Here is a 19,320-nt window from a genome sequence, read left to right as displayed (position 1 = left end):
ACTTGCGTTTGCTCTATATTCTTTATTTCTCCACACTCATTTTCTCTGTCTTTGGATTTCCCAGGATCCTTTCCGTGTGATTCCCATGTGGTAGCTGTACATGGAGAGAACCTCTACACTGTGGAACCAAACAGAGTTCAAATCCGTACACCACAGGTCTTTTTTTCCCCCCACTATTCAACATTCACATAAACACAGAAATGTAGCAAGTGTTTGAGGGTGCTTTTCCAAAATTTTAAAGGTGATTTGATATTGATTTTAAGACTATAAAAACACATGGAAGTAGTATTTGGCTTTGTTAAATCATTCTTTCTCTTCTTTCCTCACACAGGGCACAGTGAAGCAACTTCTGACCTTTTCCAAGGCAGAGGGAAACCCTGTGCTGCTCAGTGTGTGTCAGTCCTACCTGGTGGTAGGCACAGACACGGCACACATCAGAGTGTTCGACCTCTCCAGAAGGCATGGAATTTATGATGTTATCACTTCCCCTAATTTAACCAAACTATAAGAAGCATTCTAACGATACTTCATGTATCATAAATGTCTCTTTGTTGGCATTTTCTGTATCCTTGTAGAGATGCCAAAGCTCACTGCAGTGCTAAGAACCTGGCTGACCAGATTGCCAATCTGGGAGCCCTGAGGTCTGTCAAATGTAACGCCAACGGCAGCCAAGTCAGCATGTTAATCTCTCAGGTGAATGCCAACAGCTTTCAGTCTCATTTTCCTGTCTGAAATCTTGATAGTCAAATCATGTATTGCTGTCATTTACTGTAAATGTAGTCTCTTTATGTATAAGTGGTTGTAAAATTATATATACAGTGGGGCAAAAAATATTTCGTCAGCCACCAATTGTGCAAGTTCTCCCACTTAAAATGACAGAGGTCTGCAATTTTCATCATAGCTCCACTTCACCTGTGAGACAGAATATGGAAAAAATCCAGGAAATCACATTGTAGGATTTTTAAAGAATTTATTTGTAAAATATGGTGGAAAATAAGTATTTGGTCACCTACAAACAAGCAAAGATCTCTGGCTCTGACAGACCTGTAACTTCTCTAAGCTCTTCTGTCCTCCACTCGTTACCTGTATTGATGGCACCTGTTTGAACTCGTTATCTGTATAACAGACACCAGTCCACAGCCTCAAACAGTCAGACTCCAAACTCTACCATGACCAAGACCAAAGAGCTGTCGAAGGACACCAGGAACAAAACTGTAGACCTGCACCAGGCTGGGAAGAGTGAATCTACAATAGGCAAGCAGCTTGGTGTGAATAAATCAACTGTGGGAGCAATTATTAGAAAATAGAATAAGACCGCTGATAATCTCCCTCGGTCTGGGGCTCCACACAACATCTCCTCCCGTGGGTTCAAAATGATCATGAGAACGGTGAACAAAAATCCCAGAACTATACGGGGGGACCTGGTGAATGACCTGCAGAGAGCTGGGACCAAAGTAACAAAGGCTACCATCAGTAACACACTACACCGACATGGAATCAAATCCTGCAGTGCCAGATGTGTCCCCCTGCTTAAGCCAGTACATGTCCAGGCCCGTCTGAAGTTTGCCAAAGAGCATATGGATGATCCAGAAGAGGACTGGGAGAATGCCATGTGGTCAGATGAAACCAAAATAGATTTTTTTTGGTATAAACTCAACTTGTCAAGTTTGGAGGAAGAAGAATGCTGAGTTGCATCCCAAGAACACCATGCCTACTGTGAAGCATGGGGGTGGAAACATCATGGTTTGGGGCTGTTTTTCTGCAAAGGGGACAGGACGACTGATCCATGTTAAGGAAAGAATGAATGGGCCCTTGTATCGTGAGATTTTGAGCCCCATTCATTCCATCAGTGAGAGCATTGAAGATGAAGCATGGCTGGGTCTTCCAGTGTGACAATCATCCAAAACACACCACTCGGGCAACAAAGGAGTGGCTCCTTAAGAAGCATTTCAAAGTCTTGGAGTGGCCTAGCCAGTCTCCAGACCTCAACCCCATAGAAAATCTGTGGAGGGAGTTGAAAGTCCGTGTTGCCCGGTGACAGCCCCAAAACATCACTTCTCTAGAGGAGATCTGCATGGAGGAATGAGCCAAAACACCAGCTACAGTGTGTGCAAACCTGGTGAAGAACTACTGTAAACATTTGACCTCTGTCATTGACAACAGAGGTTATATTACAAAGTATTGAGTTGGACTTTTGTTATTGACCAAATACTTATTTTCCACCATAATTTACAGATAAATTCTTTAAAAATCCTACAATGTGATTACCTGGAATTTTTTTCCTGTATTCTGTCTCTCACAGTTGAAATGTACCTATGATGAAAATTACAAACCTCTGTCATCATTTTCACTGGGAAAACTTGCACAATTGGTGGCTGACTAAATACTTTTTTGCCCCAATGTGTGCGTGCGTGTGTGTGTATGTATATATAAAATGTGTGTATGTATATGTTATTGCTTTAATGCTTTCTTCCCAGGTTAATGGGCGACCTGATCACAAAGTGTACTTTTATGATGTTGAGATGGACACTGTGACACATTTTGACTTCTTCACTGGCAGACCATCCAGTGGTATCTCTCAGCCAGAAGAAAGTGAAAAGTAAGTTAAGCTGGTTTTCTCAGTTTGAACTACAGTAGCAGCATTAAAGCAGTCTTCGTTATTATGTTTTTTCTCACGTACTACATACATATGTTCTGTTCTCCAGGCATCAGTTTCAGGGAGCAGAGCTCATAGGTCGCTGTCCTGTATCTCACTTCTGGGATGAGAGCGAACCTCGTCTTTTTGTTTGTGAAACGGTGCCAATCAGCTCTGAATCCTCTTCAAGTAGCTACATGGATCGGGTAAAGACAACTTCTTAATGCTGAGAAATTTTTGTACAGTTTTTTTAAAAACAAATCCTTCTGCTAAAACTGCTGGTGGCTTTGACTTCTACCAGGACTCCATATGTTAAAGTAACACACTAAAAGGCATATCTGCATTACCTGTTTAATTATGTTAATAGATGTAATTAAATGAATTAAAGTACTTTGTGTGATGTCTTATGTCTGTTTAGGCTGATGTGTCAGTGGTGACACTCTTCTGTACACAGGAGCATGGGCTCCTCCTCCAAGACTGTTACCCCAAACCTCCAGGCCTACAAGCTCTCCTCGCTCTGGATGTGCCCTACTGTTGTTTTAGCTGCAAGGTGAGGCCACAGAACACTCCATTCTGCTTGTGTGTTGTCTTTTCAGGTGTGGGAGGGAGGTGCTTCTTATACAAATATGGCATTTCTCTCTTGAACGTTGTAGGTTGGGTGTTTTAAGACCTTGAGATGTTTTTATATTTCCATTTATGTTGTATTTTTGTTTCCATACGTCGTTGTTCTTACGTAAAACTCTGCTTGGTCTAACACACCCCAGCTATTATTTCGGAGGGGTGGTGTCTTTCAGCCAGAAGTAAGTGTCTGTTCCCTGCAGTTTGTTCAGAAACCTTCATTGTTCCTGACTCCTACCTTCCAGTGGTTGTGATGGTGACAGCCTGTGTTGGCCTTGTGCTGCATTTAAGCAAGATTGAAAATATTGACTGTCCAACATCAGCAGCACAACGCATCCGTAAAATAAGTCAAGCTTACTAATGTGTGTCCAGTTCCTAACACACTCGCCTTGATGAATAGATCTGTTTGGTGTTGCTTTGTTGTTAGGTCTGCTCTACCTCCTGCCCATTCCCCCAAAATCTATGTTCTTCTGTGGATTTTGACTTTTACATTTGTTTTATTATTATGATCCTATCTGACAAAATCCCTCACTTATTACTGTCTGACATGGCTACTGATTTAACAAGAGATCTTCTTACCTACACTCCTCAGCCAGGTGAGAAGGATCCGGGGTTACCAGAGGTTCCACCACCTTCACAGACATCAAAAGGAGCGACTGCTCAGTTCCCTCATATGGTGTCCAGGCGACCTCTCAGAGACTTTGTGGGACTGGAGAACTGTGAGAAGGCAACGCGCGATGCAATGCTCAACTTCAGCTTCTACCTGACTATCGGTGACATGGATGAAGCCTTCAAGTCCATCAAGCTCATCAAGAGGTAGGACGGCAGTGCGTGTACATCAGCACGTGTTCGTATAGAGAGGAGACATACAGCCGGGTATACTCACTAGGAACACGTCCACATGTTTGATCACTGTCATCACACTCCTACTAGTCTTCTCCACAGAGGCCTCAGTTCAAAGGAATAGCAAATCACACGGGGATAGCATTGTTACCACAACCCTGACTCTTCTCAGAATGTTCCACAATAGTTTGCAGCGGGAAAGCCGCAACAAATTGCTCATGTAGAAAATGTGTCTTTGTTGCTGTTTGCTTGTCTTCGCTCCTCTTTTCACTCAGCGCCTTTGATTGTTAAGGTCACACCACCACAATAGTTCTGTAACCTTAACTCCGACGTGCTCACTTGAAGTCCCATCAAAGCACTCAGCCCTGCCTATTTTGGTATCTTTTGAAAAAAAAAATGCCTACAAGCAATCAGAGCATTCACAACAATAACTTTTGGAAAGGCTAGTGAAGGAAAAGTGAATTTAAGATCCTGTATATGCAATGGTAAATAACATGTAGTTTTAAACTCAGCACATTGCTTCTAAATGCATCACGTTATGATGCTGAGACCAAGTAAGATCCACCAAAGCCATTTTTTTTAAAATCTGATTATGTAACTACATTAAACAGATTTTACAACACAGGACATGATTAAGAAGTTTTCTTGTGTCCTGTGCCGAGGGAAGGAACTCTTCAATGTGTATATATGTGACTGTTTCTGTTAGTGTGCGGGTGTGTTCTGAAGGGATGTTCTTTTCTAAACACATTCGGAGTCGCACATGAGGTCCCCCTGCCAGTTTGGTCCAAAAGCAGTGCCCTTTCCATTCTTGCAAACATTAAATCAGGTCACTAAAAGGATGTGTGGGTCCGTCCCTGTAGGTGTGTGTGTGTGAGCTGTATGTGGGATTTCAGCAATGATGTGATGTTATCTGTAAATGAATACGTGATTCGGGGCACTCGTCCTGAATTCTGCTGCTACTGTAGCTTTCGCACGTACAAACATTGCGCAAATGGGAAAATAGCTTAAAAACAAACAAATGGGAAAACAGCATATTCCACTGGCCGGATATTCCAAGGAGTTTAATAGGCCTGATGACAGCTTTACTAAGTTCCACATTGATGGCTATTTATACTGTTGCTTCGCTTTTTTTATAGATTGGTATTGTGTTCGATTCCCGCATATCTCCACCCACAGGAATATGCTTTTCCTGCAGCAGTAACCTGTATCTTCTGGGATTTGTGTCTGTGAAGGAGATCTTTGAATCAACAAAGGTTCCCATATTTAAGTCTGAGTTTAGCTCATGAACCGGAGGTCAGGCGTATTTCATCTAGTGCATGTGTTTGAGGTCTTATAATGAAATATGTGTTGGAAACACTACAGAGATGATACACCTGTCTTTCACATGTGCATGAAAGAGTCAATTCACATGTGTTACAGATCTGCAGGGCAGCTACCTGTCTGTGTGAAGTACAAAACCCTCATGTCGTCAGCGGAGGTTTTAGTGTCCGTTTTTTGTTAATGGGGCTTGGCTCAGCCTCACGCCTGGATGTTCTGACTCAAGTTGAGACAATACCGAAAGACGTAAAGCAGACACTCTCAGTATGGAAGTCCCTCTGCTCCCCAAAGCAGTGTGTCAGATACAGGTTGGAATGTTTCATTCAGTCCAGACTGTGCTACTTCCTCACATTCACGTTGTCCTTGACTTTAAGGTGACATGTTACAGGGTTATCTTCCCATATCAATGCGAGCCTTGTCGTACTATCTTTTCCATTGCATTTGCTATTTAAAAGCAAAACTCCCCTTTCCATCAGGAACTAAGACACCCGAGGAAGTGTTCAGGCTGGGACTGATATGGTGTTGTAGTCATAGTTGGCTGTGATACATTCGACCCTCGTGCTCTCAGGTTATGCTCATGTTCATTAAACATTTGCAGTTCTTCTCCACTGTTAGTCCATTATTCTTTTAAGAAATGAATACCATCATTTACTGAGACAGCCTTCAGAATTTAAATTGCACTTAATAGACATAGATATCTTGAGACTGTGTGTGTGTGTCACTTGTTGATGTGAATCAGCTTAATGTATAATAGCAGTGCCAGAATTTAAAATTTATCTTCTCACTGCTACTTAATCTAAATGATAGTGTTTGGTTGCATTGCAGAAGAACAGATTCTTTTGTTTCTTTGGCTTCAATTGCTACAGGATGCATTCTTAATTTATATATGGGACATGTAATGCTTTTTCTTATTCACTCGTCTTTATATCTTTATGTAATAATTTTAATCTACTTGATCAAATGACAGCATATACACAAAACCTCGCTCTCAAACTTGCGTTCAAATAATGTCACAGCAGGCTAAACAACATTATCTGTATAGTTGTGGATAGTTAAATCTGTAGCAAGCTCAGCTATTGCACAGTCAGTTATATGGGGCTTAACACGTATGAGCTGATTTCACTTACTTTGTGGTGTTTTATTCAATATGTTATTAATGTATAATTGTTACAGCCACTGGTGATAGTGTGCCGTCTCGCTTATATTAATGATGAATCATGTTTCATATAGTCCATTCTGCCTGCCATTCAGATGGGCAGCTATGTGCATCACTTTACCTTCATTTGATGACGGTGCGCTAAGTGTTACACACAAGTAACATCTGATTATAAAGGAAAGAGACTGCCAGGCAGCCGGGGAAAAAGTTTAAATGCACCTGTGTATGAACATATATGTCCCAGTTTAACTCTCAACACTGGATGCTGTCTCCCTTTTTCTATACAACCTGTATTTTAAGTTGGGTTTTGATTTCTAAAGTGAATGAACGTGCTGTTTTGCTTTTTTCTGAGCTGTTAATTGGCTCTAGCCTTTTATGTTTAACATCTCCGCTAAGAGGAAAATAAACCGAGGTGAAGACACACTGTCATGTCATGGATACCGAGGCTAAACACTTTATATGTGTGTCCTTTAGATTTACTCTGTTTTACATTCTTCTGCTACAACAGCATAATGCATCCACAAGCATTTGAACAGAACGTGTTAAAAATTTTAATTAATCATAACAAACTCTTACCAAATGTTAAAGATAGGCCTGGAGGTTCACTCTTGACCACTGGAATCTGTGACAAATGAACTTACTGTGACTTTCTGCCTTCAGATGTTGGTACTTAAGATCAACTTTATTGATCCCTCACTGGGGAAATTAACAATTTCTTGACGTACATGATGACACCTGAACAAATTAGAGTTAATGGTGCGATGTAATATATGATTAAAAGCTCAGGAAAAGGGTAATAAATGTACTTTTTATATAGTATATCAAAATTAGTCTTAACAACTTGCCAATGCTTCAAGTAGCTTCTTGTCCTTTAGTGCTGTTTGTCAGGTGTGGTATTAGACACCAAGCATTAGTAACAACAAACACCAGCATGTTTGAATATTTACCAAAGAATTTATTGAATTAACAGGATATATTATTCTTTGAATGTGCCCTTATGCTTGGCAGTGTGAAAGACCCACACACAGCCTGGAGTTCTTTGCTGAAATATGATATGGTCACAACAACACGACTACTAATGATAGCACTATTCTATTCTTTAATATTATATTAATTTAAGTATACAATATGTACCACAAGCGAGCAGAGATTCATATGGAAAGCATCATGAACACTGACCTTTAGTAATGAAATGTTTGTCATTTCACATTGCAGGCAAAGTAGCTGTTACCATCAATTTATCAAAAATTGTTTTTAAAAAATCCAAATAAATTCATGTACAGGTCATTTGTCTTTTTATTTTATTTTACTTGTTTCAAGAGGAAAAATATTCATGTAAAAACTCATAAGTGAGAATATACCCTCATATCTTTTTTGATCAAAAAGTCACCAGGCAGTCTCCGTTTCAGAAATTAACATCAATACTCATTTGGAGTAGTACACTTAAAGTTTGACTGACTCTTCTGCTTTTGCCTTGTTAGTTATCTACGTCCTTGCAAAATATACCATTAATATCAATATGTAATAAAATTGTAATATGCTTTATACGGATGGAGACAAATATGAGGTATTCTGGTATTATAATTTCAACATCTTTCATTATTTCCAATTTGTAATTATGGAAGAGACAATTTAATTAGTGTGCATTTAACAAAACAGGTCAAGTTCCAGCTTGATCTTTTCATTAGGATGTTTTCTATAAGGCAGTCCTTGTCCAAATTCCATTATTAGCTCAGCCAAGCATGAATACATGGAACATCATAGAGTATTTGAATATATCTGGAACTCTAGGGCTGCTTTATACAATGATTGTAGTTAAATATGTGACTTTTGTGCACTAAGCAGCAAAAAAAAATCTGATATCCTTGTTTATAGTGGAAGGAGTGGGGAAAAAACTGAATACAATTGCAGGTACATGTTAGTCCAGCTGTTGTAGCACCACAGGAATGTCTTCTTCTCTTGAGAGTCACATTGCAGGTGCCCTGCTGGAATTTAACAGGAATAATTGAGAGCACAGTCTTTTCACTGTCGTCCAGTAGTCTTTATCGGCTTGCTTGGTGAGGTCTAGCGTCTCAACAAGGCGACTCCACGTAGTCGTTGTCCAGACGTGGGTGGAAAGGTGACGCCAGTGAGGGGCTGATGAATATAACTGGAGGTGCGAGGCAGTCATCGCGGCGGTGTAAAATGTTCCAGATGAGCACGGCTGCAGCCAATGTGGCCAGCAAGCAAGCAGCTATGTCCAAGTAGCAGGAGTAGGATAGGTGTGTGTAGGGCCCGATCCTGTAGAAGGTCACCAGTCCAATCACCAGCACGAAACCTGTACAGGAACACAGGGAGAAAAGATCCCAATCAGTGAGAATACATTTACCAACATCTCGATTGTAAAATGAGGATCCATGGAAATATATTCATTCGGTACTCTGCACAAATATTCATGATGAACTGCTCTTGAAGATAAAACAAAACTTAGAGCTCACAGACATGCTAGCAACTCTGTGGCTACATTAAATTGCAGCATTTAGCTTAGTGTGTTATATGCTACTTAAAACCAAACATAAGATTTACCTAATATTTTGTAATATTGGACTAATACATTATTTTACTTATTAGTGTCAGTACAATAGGCAAAGAGTTGAAGTCAGAGTCATTACATTCATGTTCAACCTGAGGGTGACATGAACGGCTACTTTCATGTGCTTGATGACAGTTTCTTGAAAATCTGTTCAATTGTTTCAGGATTTTTCACTCAAATCTGAAGAAAAAAAAACTTGTGGTATGGCTGAGAAATCAAGGGATTACCAGAATTAGTAGGATCCATTCTCTGCAGATAAGGAATATCTGTGCTTTTTTTTTATAGTAATCCATCAAAATTATCGAAATATGTCTGGTTAGATATTAGACCAAAGTGACAGATGCACATCATCATCTATAGAGGCACACCACTAAAACAACTAAAACCTGCCTGCACTAGGATATCTGCATCTGCCCAAAACGAACACCTACAGACAGATAATTTCTCTCAGGCTGAAAGTTCACAGCTTTGTTTGAAAACATTACTTTAAAATGTAGACATGATGTTTTTTAATGCATTTCACTGCGCATTATACTATGTATAATTGGGTTCGTGACAAATAAACGTCTTGAATCTTTACATGTAAGATAAATGAGTTTTCTTACTTTGCCCTAGTAATTGTGCACATGTGCAAAACCATCATTTTATATCTTTACTTGCCGGTTAGGAATTGGGATAACATTGGGTATAATAAAATTTTAATTCCACAAGAGAAACCTAAAGTATATTCATATACTGGTATTGAGATGGAAAAAACTTGCATATTGGACATCGGCAAAAACACAATATCATGCATCCTTACTAAAAACAAGTCAGAGATAAAAACATTCTTTAGTTTTCTGTGAGCAAAGTAATCTAATACATGTTTCTTTATCCGTGACAATGTACGAACGTGTCTGTCTAGCTCAGGGGTCGGCAACCTTTAACACTCAAAGAGCCATTTCGACCCATTTCCCACAGAAAAGAAAACACCGGGAGCCGCAAAATCCTTAGGCATTTAAAATGAAGACAACACTGCATATATCGCTTTTTTTTAAAACTTCTATGCTCTTGTTAATCAGTCGTGATTAATTAATTACAAAGCCTCTAATTAGATTCATTTTTTAAATTGTGTCCTTCCACTAATATTTATCTTACCTGGTTAATGTCATTTTTGCTCCTGGACCTCAAATGTTACATAATGTTAGCTGGAAATCAATATTTTGCGAATGTCTATTTGACTTGTAAAATCTATTTATCTATTTATCTTAAGCTAATAACTTTTCTCCGGTAAGTCGCTGCCCTGTTTTCCAAGACGTCACTCCTCTGACTCTCTGACCTGCTGCCGTGTTCTTGCGTGTAACGTGTATTACCCTACCATGAGTACTTTTGACTCAAAGACAAGACGTGTCTTTCTTGGAGTGGAGCTTTAATATACAGGCTTGCCATTCTTGAGTACAAAACGATGTGAAACTACAGGCGTTGCTTCTCCATCTCCTCCGCATCAACCTTGCGCTCTCATGTCCCAGCCAGGGGAAAACCCCAGCAGCACATCCGGTGAAGTGACACGTCAAAATAAGAGCGGTAATTTCACAATAAAACTCTCTATATTAAAATGCATTGAAACGGGCCTGAAAGGCAGAACAATTTATTTTCCAAAGTTACAGGGAGCCACAACAGAGGGCTGAAAGAGCCGCATGCGGCTCCGGAGCCGCGGGTTGCCGACCCCTGGTCTAGCTCATGAAACCGCAGCCAAAAGGTAGTTTTGTAAAAGACTGCATTACTGAATGTGAACCTTTGAAATCTCTCATGCTGACAATAAGACATCCATCCACACTATTCACCTGGATCTCTGTGTGAGGCCTTTGATTTGAGGAAATCTGTTTCCTCTTAGGAAGAACTGCTGGGATCTCCAGATTAAAGTTCTCAATAGCGTAAAAATATCAGCGCCTGAGTATAAGCTTGGAAAAGCCTTTGAGATGTTTTATCTCCTGATTTCTTTGATTCACTGTGGTAAACTCACACAACGAGGAACTCCTGTTTGGGAAGGTAGAAAGCCACAGCCTTCAGTTCCATGCTGTTTCTTTGATCCTTGCTTTGTCTTATCGACATTATCAGCATTTTCCAATGTCTCCATAGCCCACACCTTTCCTCATTCTTTACCTGTACAGATATGTATGAAAGCAATGCTTTTTAAGTATCCCTCAGGCGGTACCACGTTCAGTGCATTCAAGAGCGGTCCGGAGCCATTCAGTAGTTCAACAATAATACATGCCTGAAAACCTGCCCCATCCACAGTGGTATAAATATGGGAACCAAAAAATAATCAGTGGAAATAGGGATGTTAGTGCTTTAGGATATGAATCAGTCGGTTTCCTGAAGCAGGCAGTGGCACCAATGGAGGGAGTCCATATATTTCTGTACCTCTGCAGTAAGATGGCCGTCATTGTTTAAAGTGAGGATGTGGGTAATTGTGTCTGTATCATTGCATGTCTCCGACCGTGTGTACGCATAAGAAACGGTTTGCTCATTTTGTTCGTGTTTAACCTGTCTGGCTCCTTATCCAAGAAAATGAATAATCTCCTGTTCAGGTTCCATGCAGGGTGGGCTGTGTGAACGTTCTTTTTTGGCACAGACTTATCTTTCAAGCTTCCTTCCCCTTCTTCCTCTTTTCATCCTTCCTTCCTTCCCTCCTCACCACACCCTAAGCTTCGAGAGTAATATGTTATAGTTGCTGGACGTTTGACATTATCTGTCACAGAGAAAATCAAAGGCTAGTTCTTGAAAATTTCCTTTCAGTTAGGAGTGTTTTGGTTGATCCTCAAAGGGCAAACAATTGCCAGTCTGCTCAAACCTTATTCCACAGATATCACCAGGAATCTAGGGAGCACATGGACTTCTTTTTGAGACGGGTTTAATCAGAATTCCTCTGAAATTCCAGCAATGAACTTCATCTTATAGGGATATGATCCGCCGTGTCGCCAGTTGACATGTTAGAGCCCTGCCCAATTCAGAAAACACATTCCAGAGACGTCTCCAGTATTGTGCTCTCAGCGTCGGCCAGCCAACACTGCTGAGATATCACTCTATGGAGCTTAATATTGTTGTTCCACACTCTCACACTCTCCTTGCAATTGTGGAGCGTTTTGGCACGTCTGAAAATGAAAACATTCCAGAGAAAGAGAGCGATGGGTAAAAATATCTCCATTCATTCAGAACTGAAGCCCATTCACTGACTCAGTGGGGGAGGGCTATAGCAGGAATAGGGACTGGACTGCTGAATGATAGAGGCCTGCGCAACTGTCTGAATTGAAAAGATTCACCTCTTTTAATTTGCTAAAGAGAGGCCACTACTTGTGTATTTTGCAGCCTTTAGTTCAGGAATTAGGGCTGAAGTTAATTGTTATTTACATTTGATGAATCTGGTGATTATTCACATCGTAAATTACTTTTCTAAATCATAGTTAATGGACATTCAGTTGTATAGAGGCTAGGATGACTTTATTTTTGTGCCATGTTTTGCTCAACTAACAGTATAAAATATTCAGCCAAAGATACAGAGTGACTGTGAAGCAAGGAAATGAGAAGAGAAATGAGAAGTATGAATATGGTGAGTTACTTGGTTCATCAGGCCATCACTTTGGCCTGGACTGAATATATCAACAAGTATTGGATAGATTTCCATGGAATGTGGCACAGATATCCATCCTAAGAATCAATCCCGATAATTAGATGCCTTTGTATCTATCATGGCAAGAAAATCAATGTTTTAATTTAGCCACTGAACTATCTCAATTAACAGATCTTTTAGTGGCACAAAATGTGTCCAATCCTTTGACTGCTCATCCCCAGCTGCTTGCTGATAATTACCAAGATGGTAAACTCAGTGAATGATCTTAAACATTTGCATTTGAACACTATTGTATGCATATTTGTCCTGACATGTCAGTCCAACTCAAAGGCTTACTGTGATTGCAAGGCTCTTAGTATTATAAAATGTTGCAATTTGCCTTTTCTTCTTCAACAGTCCTGCAGTATTGTTGACTTTTGGTCCGTGCTGGCCAAAAGTTCGAGCATCAGTATTCTTACACTGTCATAGATTAATAAACTGATCCATCTAATGTCAAGAACATAAACTGTAAATAAATGACGAACATAGCTATCAGATGTGAGAAGTGCAGCCAACGTAGTATTGCTTTGACTCTTCATTCTTTGTAATGGTCCGCAGGAGGTGACTCTTCTGGTTGCAAAAAGTTCTAATTGTATAGAAGTCTTTGAGAAAGTAACCCCACTTCTCACTTGTCACATTTTTCTCTTCAGTATTAGATCTGAATTGCTAGTTACGAGACTTTCTGAATACAATAATTTGTTGATTTTGTACATTTTGTTCCCATTTAGAAGAAAATAGTCAATAGAGCTGATTATGCTTTAGGGCTGGGCACTTTGTGTTTGACAGGCCACCACCTAATGGGTGAGTGAAGCGCCCTTAAGTTCTCAGATCTACTGCATGCTTGTGAGTGCTGGTTTCAGAAGACCAAGATGTTGATGGCCAAATGCCAACCTGAGCCATCAAAAGAGCAGCCCACAAACCAGTGCGTGACATCATGGTCACTACACCCATCTTCTATATACAGTGTGTGGCCAGGAGTGAACTCTGATATTTAACTGTCTCCAAGTTGGTTGAGCAAACTCCAGCAACTGATGTGTAAAAATGTGATTCCCAACAGACTTTAAGTTCTGTAAAGAGCTAGTAGCTTTGAATTGGGGTTGTTTCAGCTAACTTTTCTTATTTACTTCTATTTTTTATTTAAATACAAACAGATGAGCTATTTTAAGATCTAGAAATCTATATTTTCAGAGTAACTGAGGCACATTTCCCCCCTGTATAACTCAGATTGTCAATGTAAATCATATTTGTGTTATTGCTTGGTTGGGGAACATCCTATTTGCAAAGATACATGTCATCTTGTTACTCAGCAGCTTTGACTATATATGGTTAGAGAGTAAAACTGGAAGATGACGTTTTTCCCGAGAGCATTATTATTTTTAGATGTCAGGGAAGTAGGTGTGCGATTTGTTTCTTTTGCGACCAGGAAATATGTCCGTTTTGCAACTGTCTTTATTAAGCATGCTATGGTGAGAGGAGTTGTTGGTTATTGAGGTTTGGCCGGTGGTATTGTCTCATACTGGAAAGTACAGTAACATTGGGTGGGTCTCAATCCTTTTGCCAAGGTCTGGAGATAAAAGCTGTCATCCCTACAGTAAAGATAAAGAGGAGATTCTTATTTTTGCCGCTACTCTTGGACATTTTGTAAACACAGACATAAAAGCCAGGCCAGCTTATCTAGACAGAGGCGCTTCCCACCCTGCTGTCGTGTGTACCACAGGACATTTCTCCACCGCGGCGCATTATAAACACACCAGCATACACAAACATGTATGGACATAATCCCTCCTGCCCGTGCACACACAAACATACAGTCTCTGTCGAACACTGTCTTTCCCGTTCGTTCCCCCTCCCCTCTTTTTCCTTCTTCAGCTCAGGGGTTTGCATAACAGGTAGTCACAGACATTTCCTCGTCCTGAGCAGGGATATCCTGGCGCCCGACAGTCGCTCCCTGGCTCGCTGCAGCTCTGGCCCATGGATTTTGGACTAGAACTAAATTTAGACCCAGAGCAGACCCCCTTCATGCTGCTCTGATACCAAGCAGCTGAGCCACCATTGCACACAACACAACACACTTCCTCAGCAGGGGCACTGGGACAGGCCATGCCAGCCAACTCTGAGTGTCGCACTGTGAGATAGATGGATGGATGGGTGCTAGTTGTGGAGGAGAGGCTTTGTTTCAGCGACTGCATTGTCTGGTTCTAATTCACTCCAACGATTGTCCTCTTTCTGTTTCCCTAGTTTCTCATTTTTCTTTTTTAGTTTGCCTGCTCTGTTCTGTCATATTTTAGAGCTTTTGTCTCTCTTACTAACATCAGAAACAGTGTGAATTCAGCAAACTATGTTTCAGAAATGTAGAAATACAGTATAATCCATTTTTGTTTCCGCTACAGTGCAGAGAGCACATTTTTCCTACGTTTACCACAGTTGTAGATTTGCATTTTGTCAAAATATCGTCTACCGCGCATTTTCAAAAGCAAGGAAATGTTTAATTTTTACAGGCTAAACCCAAGGTGAGAGGTGTCCTGCCTTTTGCTCGTGTCTGGAAGTTTTTAGAGTGATTTCCTGCAGGATTTGAGGCCAATCTTTACTATTGAGAAGTCAGCCAGTCTACCTCCCCTCTGTGATTTTAGCCCCATTTCATGGCACTCAGCCAAAGAGCATGTGAACTTTGCTCTGCATCATCTGGATTTCTATGTTTCTGTTCCAGAATGTGATGCATGTAGTGTGCTGGATAGAGCTTTTCAGATGCGAGGCACTTTAAATAAGCAAGCTGTCAGAATGCTGGTACTCACTGGCTAGTTGGAAGAGTGCAGCGATGGCCTCTTCCCACCACTGGGACTCTTGTGTGATGAAGGGCAGCTCCATCAGGCCTAGAAGGAAGATAAGCTGACCAGCTGTCAGGGCCACCGTTGCCATCAGGTTGCATGCTCGCATCATGTTAAACTGCACTTGAGGGACCAGAAGAAAAATTGTGTCAGATTTCTTGCACAATGAATGCCATAACTGTATACAGATGTCAAGCTAGATAAGCCTAAAGTAGAGGTGTTGCAGCAATATAAAGCCTAACAGAGAATATAATACACATTTGTAGCAATGTTTCACTGACAGGATTATTTCATGAATGGCGAGGCATGTCTTTGTCTAACATTAGTAGGCAGCGCTGCCCATTGTGCCCAGTAAAGCTGGCCAATGGAAGGTCAGCATTTCCCAAACCTGGCAATTTCTCAATGGAGCTTAATTTAGCAGAAGCACATAAATCCATCACAACACTGACTTTGCCTGAATGTTTATCTCGCTACCCCTACCCACTTGGCAGCAACATAAAGAATTAGTAGTACATACCCTAAATTCTTGGCTGACTGCCCTGGGCTAGTGATAGATTTAATTTATGAATGCACATATCAAGTTGGTGCCCCGACAGTAAAATTGATTTGCAGTGTCTTTTCAAATGGAAAAGAACAAAAATTACAACCACACGACACCAAACACCGACATACCGCTGGTTTGTTTCTGTTAGGACCCACTACATCTAGGAAGTACCAATCAATCAGTGAACATGTTTAATGAAAAAATGTGTTATTTTTAATATACGTTTTTTTTGGAAACTAGACATCAACTAAATCTAAAGTAAAAACTTACATTTGACAGTGCTGCGGGATTCTTGGTAGCCTGCATACTCAGAGCCCCATCCGAGGCTTTCGCACGGTCTCTGTGTCCCTTGCGCCCTTCTCCCTGCCTGGAGGTCATCACGGCCCTTTTCCCCGCCAGTGGGACACATCCTCCATAGTCCCACACTCCGCTTACGTCCATCTTCCAGCGCCTGCAGGACCCAGCTGGGTGTGAAGGCTGCAACGTTGTTTAGGACCAGGGACAGCAGGGCCACCGCCACCGCTGCCGCCACCAGCCTCTGCACGGCCATGTGACGCCCGACGCCCGCCACCTCTCCCCCTCCGTCGCGTCCTTCCTCCGGCTCCTGGTCCTCCTCGGCGTGCTGCCCGCTCCCTGGCCTCTCCTCCGGGCCAGTAGCACCAGCAGTGCTCTGGGCCCCCTGACTCCTCTCCACCTCCTCCACTTCTTCCAGCTGCTCGCTAGTGTTGTTCCAGCTCGCACAGATGTGGAATTGTCAAGAGTGTTGTTTTAAGGCTTAGCTAAAGAACATCGCCATTCATCCTCATTCAGGAGTTGGTTGACGTTGCAGCAGATCCTCAGCCCTCCTCCTCAGACAGCACTGTGGGCACGTGGGGATTAATCCAACTGGCACCTAGGTCCATTCCACTGGCTTCGGCTGGCTGCAGCTTGACTCTTGGATCCTTGCTTGATTTAGTCTCTTTTCCTTTCTCCTGTGCTTTGCTTATTGCACTCTTTTGACTTCTGTGTATGCAGCTGGTTTCTCTGTGTTGGCAGTAGATTGTTTTTCTTCTTTTTTTCCTTTTCAGCAATGCCACATCCCTCTCAGAGGAGTACAGATGAAAAAGAACAGCATAGATTCTTCATGCAGTGTTGCTAAGAGCAGACTCGTTAGTGACTCTGCTTAGACTGACCAGGACTGTCTCTCGACTTGAAGAGTCCCCGCTGTTTGACTGGAACAAGAAGTTCTGTAGCCCACCTCCCTCTGCTTCTTTCTGTCTTTCTCCCTCTCTCTCTCTTTTCTGCAAAAGCTGGAGGTCAGAGTTTAAACGTGGGGGAGTTGCTCTTCATCATATTCCGAGACATCAGTTCGCATCTGCAGCAAGCTTTAAACAGACAGCTCCCTCCTTCATGTTCACTTTAAATATGTGTGTGTTTGTTTGAGAGAATGTCCAAAAGGCCCCCTCTTAGACGTCACTGTTTGGTGTATTCTTTTGTCTGGAGAGCAGGGGGCGTTCGCTAAAGTCCTCTCTCTCGTGTGCAACAAACACATTGGCCGCCACAGTCAGCCAGCAACAGGATGTGTTTCCTGAGAGGAAAAAGGGATGGGAAGAGGGGCCAAATGTAGACCCGTTTCTTCTCTTGTCTTTCCTTTTCTGGCTCTCTAGATCTTGCCGCTCTGTGTGCAGCAAACTCCACTGTTCGCAGCAGTTTTAAATATCTCAGGCTTTGTCTTGAGGCTTGGTTTTCTGTGTCCATATAGAGTAAGATTTTGGCAACACTTGCTTCTTTTGCTTTCTTTTTATTTCACTTGGCGTCCCGCTTATAGCAGGGCCCCTAAAGATTTGGGGTATTTCCTGTTGCCTAACTTTAATAAACAGCCCACATCTGTATCAGCTAAAGCGAGGAGGAGGAGGGAGGGGATGCAAATACAGACCAGATGGCTGTGGAATCTTAAATTTGGAATGGAAGCAGAAGCAAAGGGGGTGACGGGCCGATTTGCGTCAGCAAGACAAAAAGAAAAAGGAAGATATAATGAAAAGCACGCCTCTTGCTTTGAGTTTGAAGTTCTTCACTCAGTCTTATAGTTTACTCATTTGTTCAGTTATGTGCCTGTATAAGTGTGCAGGTTTGTTGTCAGTTTCACATGTATACTAACAATTTAGCCCTGGGTCTGAAGTATAAACCTGAACTGAACCTAAAATAACTGGAAAGTAACGCCAACGTGCACCGACATTGTATTTTTTCAAACGGGAAATCTCTTATCAGATGTACTTGCATGTGTGCAACTGTTTTTGTATTTGAATAATAAAATACCAGTGCAGTGAGCCACACATCACCCTTGCAAACAGGCCATTTCTCTTTTCTCTGTAGTAAAGCGGTATGGGAAAACATGGCCCGGATGTGTGTGAAAACTCGGCGGCTGGATGTGGCACGCGTGTGCCTTGGGAATATGGGAAATGCCAGAGCAGCAAAAGCACTGAAGGAGGTGGAGGCTGAACCTGAACCAGAGGCCCAAGTGGCCATGTTGGCCATTCAGCTCGGCTTGCTGGTAAGATATTGGAGCATTTGAGTGAACATGACTGATAAGACATACCCAACTCTCAGTCAAGCTTGTGCCTGATGCTTATCTGCCATTATTAATGGACTACTTCAGAGAATGTGCATAAAAGTTTAGATTCTCCCTTGTTGGGTTTAAGTTAACCTCGCGATCACATGGCGTCTCTTTTGATTTGAAAAAAATGACTGAGATGGGATGTGTAAGAACACCACACATTCAAAAGCCAAGAGGAGAGGTTAGATAGACTTTGGTTCAAAAAAGTCAAGATAACAAAAAAACGGCTTGCTCCAGTTTGTGAAACTGATGTGAATGATATTTTTCATGATTTTTATAAATAACTTGTTGTCCAACGCACAGTTAGGAGTAGGAGGAGTATTCAGATCATTTACTTGAGTAAGTGTACTAATACAGCTATGAAAATATTCCATTGTAAGTAAAAGTACTTTTTTAAAATTGTACAAGTATTAACAGCAAAATGTAATTAAACTGTTAAAGTGAAAGTGCTGATTTGTTCCTTCTCACTCATACTATGACAGCATGAGATTATTAGCATCAGTGTGTCAACAACATGTTACTGTTGTAGTTGCTGCAAGTGGAGCTGGTTTGAACTACTTTACTTGTA

At 41.4% G+C, this 19,320-nt stretch overlaps 2 protein-coding genes across 2 annotated transcripts in view; one reads left to right on the top strand and one right to left on the bottom strand.

Annotated features, from left to right (window-relative positions):
• ift140 (intraflagellar transport 140 homolog (Chlamydomonas)) overlaps nucleotides 1–19,320 on the top strand; it is a 29,890-nt gene that overhangs the window by 3,962 nt on the left and 6,608 nt on the right. The window contains exons 12-19 of the mRNA XM_022190842.2: nucleotides 65–156; nucleotides 332–459; nucleotides 576–693; nucleotides 2,478–2,599; nucleotides 2,706–2,841; nucleotides 3,054–3,185; nucleotides 3,846–4,069; nucleotides 18,512–18,689. Coding sequence (XP_022046534.2) covers nucleotides 65–156; nucleotides 332–459; nucleotides 576–693; nucleotides 2,478–2,599; nucleotides 2,706–2,841; nucleotides 3,054–3,185; nucleotides 3,846–4,069; nucleotides 18,512–18,689 — 1,130 coding nt within the window. The remainder of the gene's footprint in view (nucleotides 1–64; nucleotides 157–331; nucleotides 460–575; nucleotides 694–2,477; nucleotides 2,600–2,705; nucleotides 2,842–3,053; nucleotides 3,186–3,845; nucleotides 4,070–18,511; nucleotides 18,690–19,320) is intronic.
• On the bottom strand, nucleotides 7,504–17,630 carry tmem204 (transmembrane protein 204). Its single transcript, XM_022190844.2, has 3 exons — nucleotides 16,430–17,630; nucleotides 15,583–15,738; nucleotides 7,504–8,886 (listed from the first exon to the last, which is right to left on the bottom strand). Exons 1-3 carry the CDS (start codon nucleotides 16,707–16,709, stop codon nucleotides 8,642–8,644), a joined length of 681 nt encoding a protein of 226 aa, XP_022046536.1. The 5' UTR covers nucleotides 16,710–17,630; the 3' UTR covers nucleotides 7,504–8,641.

Source organism: Acanthochromis polyacanthus, chromosome 19, assembly GCF_021347895.1.
Source record: "Acanthochromis polyacanthus isolate Apoly-LR-REF ecotype Palm Island chromosome 19, KAUST_Apoly_ChrSc, whole genome shotgun sequence".
NCBI classification, from domain to species: domain Eukaryota; kingdom Metazoa; phylum Chordata; class Actinopteri; family Pomacentridae; genus Acanthochromis; species Acanthochromis polyacanthus.
This window is presented reverse-complemented; position numbering and strand designations above follow the sequence as displayed.

Bases quoted from the DNA above. Each gene is read 5' to 3' on its own strand.
- tmem204 (XM_022190844.2), bottom strand. From the start codon at position 16,709: ATGGCCGTGCAGAGGCTGGTGGCGGCAGCGGTGGCGGTGGCCCTGCTG. The intron at 15,739-16,429 runs GTAAGTTTTTAC...TGGTCCCTCAAG, and splicing joins ATCCCGCAGCACTGTCAAAT to TGCAGTTTAACATGATGCGA. The intron at 8,887-15,582 runs GTGAGTACCAGC...GTTCCTGTACAG, and splicing joins TGCACTCTTCCAACTAGCCA to GTTTCGTGCTGGTGATTGGA.